General features: G+C 34.2%; 1 protein-coding gene across 1 annotated transcript in view; it reads left to right on the plus strand.

Moving 5' to 3' along the window:
- The first annotated feature begins 945 nt into the window (after positions 1-945).
- Positions 946-3,770, plus strand: part of LOC137657894 (uncharacterized) — a 209,018-nt gene continuing 206,193 nt past the window's right edge. The window contains exon 1 of the mRNA XM_068392521.1: positions 946-1,359. Within this exon, the coding sequence (XP_068248622.1) occupies positions 1,237-1,359 (123 nt within the window). The 5' untranslated portion in view covers positions 946-1,236. The remainder of the gene's footprint in view (positions 1,360-3,770) is intronic.

Here is a 3,770-nt window from a genome sequence, read left to right on the forward strand (position 1 = left end):
GTGATCCGCCTTCTTGAGCATTTTCAACACCTGTAAATCTGAAAACAGACAACGTACCCACTGATGTTTACACCAAAGGGCGGCTCCCTGTAAGGGACTTTTCTCAACAACAGTAGTAGGATGACCATGGCACCAGCCACCCATTGAGATACTACTGTTAAAAGAATTATTGGGTTCCCTAACTGGCCAGATAATACTGCACTGGATCTCTCTCTGGTTACGGCTCATTTTTTCAAGATACATAGTAAGGGTCCAGAGAAGGTAAAATGGTCGAATCAGAGTATTTTGAGATCTTCGGTCATACAGAAAAATGGAAGATAAAGAGGTGACAAGAATGTACAATCTGAAAAGTGTTAGGAACAATGATGACAGGAAACCTAAAAGGTGCTGCGCATATGGAACGGAAGAGGTATATATTGGAAATGAAGGACCCCAGCATCCGGAAAGTAAAGGATTGATAGTTTTGTAGGCAAATGGTGCTGTTTATAAAGAAGTTCTATGTGTTGCTGGAAACCCTTCATCATGAGTACATGATACAGCTCATGAGGAGGAAATTTTCTTCACAAGGGGTTCATCCACGATTCAGCAGTAATAGGTGGAAATGTTTATCAACCAATCAACACCCAACCTCTTGGGGAAGAGGTTTGATGTGGAAAAAAAAATATAATCCTTGTGAAGAAAAAACGCGCTGGTCTTCAATAATTGGTTATACAAATTTTACTATAAAATTGAAAATGAAAAGTAAAAATACAACAAGAATGCTGAAAGAATATAGTATTCGGAAGAATTCTTACGTTCGACGACGGACGACAAGCTTGAAATAGATAATGTAAGAGATATATAAACTGACAGCAGTGATAAAACTGTTACGTCAGCAGATGATAAACAGTGACAAGTTTTCGCTGGGGGCTGTAGTTTTACCACAAGAGGCCGCTGTCTCAGCCGTCTGTCTGGCCAAAAAAGGCCAGGCAAAACATCCTAACGAACGAAGCTAAGGAGGCTCCGGGCATCAGGTTGGATGGTGGGTGTAGTATTGGTGCTATTTCCAGCCAGTCGCAAGTCGCTGAGCTACCAGCCTTTTTCTTTTTTTTTTTTTTCTCTGGGAAGGCTACCTGCTCCAGAGTACGATCTCGAGTGAGGTGAGGCGCAGTCAGACTGAGTCTGACAGAGTCAGTGTTTGGTGGATCGTGTAAGGAAGGTGACGTGATAAAGTTCCGTGGTTTTGTGCGCTAAGTCATGAAACCCCGTGGGAAAATGTATGCGTTACATCTTGTCGTCTACATTGTTTTGCAATTTTCAATTGAATGCCATACAACCGTGGGACAAACGCAATCATGTAAAACATCATGTTTTATACAGGTAAGTCTCATGGGGGCTCACTTCCCAGACAATTGTGAATTGCTTTTCATTTAAATGTCCTCTTTTTTCCACGTTCCATTACTTTCTGGTCAAATGCATAGTCGCATGCATTCTTTATTTTTTTTTTCTTTTTTTTTATTTTATTTATTTATTGATTTTTTTTTTGTCATTCAAGGAATTCGTTATTTTTTTCGTATAAGAGATTGTCACGGGTATTTTTTTTTATCATTAGCGAAAAAAATGTGTCCCATTTAATAACATGTTATTATTCATCTTATTATTATCCAATGTCATAGTGAAAGATAGTTACTAACTTGTATCAAACGTGCCCTCAATCCCTCATGCATTTGCCAAATAAAGATTTTCTTAGATAAGAAACGCTGTTATAAGCACAGCAGTTCAAGATATGAAGATACGAGCCCTTATCTTTTAGTAACAAAGAATCACACAATAACACTCTGGCGCATCAAAATTAAATCAACATTAGGCAATGACATACTTCAAGTTCATAACAAAATATAACTCCATAACTCATCAGTATTTTGTAAAATAAATTTGGTTGGATAATCGTGACAATTTATCATAAGATCAGATATTAAAACCTTTGCGTTCTACATTAAGTTCAACATTATTATTACTAACTATGCTACAACCTTAGTTGAAAAAGCAGTATGCTATAAGCCCAAAGGTTCCAACAGTGAAAAATAACCTAGTGATAAAGGAAATAAGGAAATAAATAAAGTATAAGTAATGAACAATCCAAATAAAATATTTTAAGAACAGTAACAACAGTAAAACACGTTTAATATATAAATTATAAAGAGAGACTTACGATAAAGAAATTAATGTACATAAGTATGAAGAGTGAAGAGGTAGTTCCGTAATCCATATTTTGTGCCATGAGTATAGAGCAAAGTGCTTCTGGCAAACCTCACCGCAACCAGTGCCCCCTTCCCTACACGCAACAGGTAATGAAACAATTGTGACGGAAATACGTAACCCTATGTTGGCTAGAAGTCATCAAAGTCCTTTCGGCATTCATAATCACATGATGATAAGCAAAACTTCTTAAAAGGCCAATAACCTGTCAGGAGTTTGAGAATGTGAACCCGAACGACGTTCTTGCATCACAGGGTCTGACTTAAGTCGTCACACTAAACGGAAAATAATAGGTTTATCCAACATAAGTTATGATGTACTTGTAAGGGACATTTCTATTCCATTAGAATTGTACCCTCATTAACTTCGATCCCAGGAGACGGTAACGAAGTTAAAACTGAAGAGATCTATTTCCTTCGAGGATAGTTGTGACGAAAAGGTGTAAAATCCTTTTTCAAGGATTGCTTCATAAAACGGGTGATTTGAAAGAAAAAAAAAAACTAGCAGGTCAATATTAAACTAGAACGAATGAAAAGAAACAACAAATTTAACGTTAGAAGAACATTTCCATTTTCGAGGATCTCGGATTTGATAATCTATTATTGTGACAAATGCATTTTTTAAAAGTAATGTAGACTACAAAGTAATAATCATTGCTATTTTGCACTATAGTTTACCATTATCAGAATAAAAAATTATCTTTACCCACTCTGCTTGCTTTACTATGTGCTAATCATATCACGGGTCATATAATTAAGTAACGTATTCTTTTATTTCGCGGGTGGTTTTAAGTTTTAAAAAATAAAAAACCAAAATCCTGTTTCAAAGAGCCACTAATATTTAACTCTAGTCACAAGCTTGAAGTAATCATTTCTGAAATGAGTTTCAATATTAATTCAAGCATTATTTAATAAAGCCTCCTAATAATGCTTGACCTTATTCATACATTCGACTGCATAATAATTTTTCATAATATCTGATGGTTGTTTTCATCAGCGTTCAATACAATTTGTATCACATCAAACATGATTTTTTATGACAATGGTTATTTTGTGTCTTCACTATATAAAACAAGCGTACGCGACCCGTCAAAAATGACGAATAAATATTCAGTTAGATATGCACACACACACACACAACCCCCTCTGACCAAGGGTATAACTACTTCATCTCCCCCTACCATAGGGATTGGGAGAGCTTAGCATAACAGAAATATATATATATATATATATAGATATATATATATATATATATATATATATATATATATATATATATATGTATATATATATATATATATATATATATATATATATATATACACACAGTATATGGATATATATATATATATATATATATATATATATATATATATATATATACACACACACACACATATATATATATATATATATATATATATATATATATATATATATATATATATATCCAGACATTTGCTCTTTATTCTATAAGGAAGATAACTTATGCTCTAGTTCCCAGAGCAACTTTTACTCATTCCTACACCATCC

Source organism: Palaemon carinicauda, chromosome 18, assembly GCF_036898095.1.
Source record: "Palaemon carinicauda isolate YSFRI2023 chromosome 18, ASM3689809v2, whole genome shotgun sequence".
Lineage (NCBI taxonomy): Eukaryota > Metazoa > Arthropoda > Malacostraca > Decapoda > Palaemonidae > Palaemon > Palaemon carinicauda.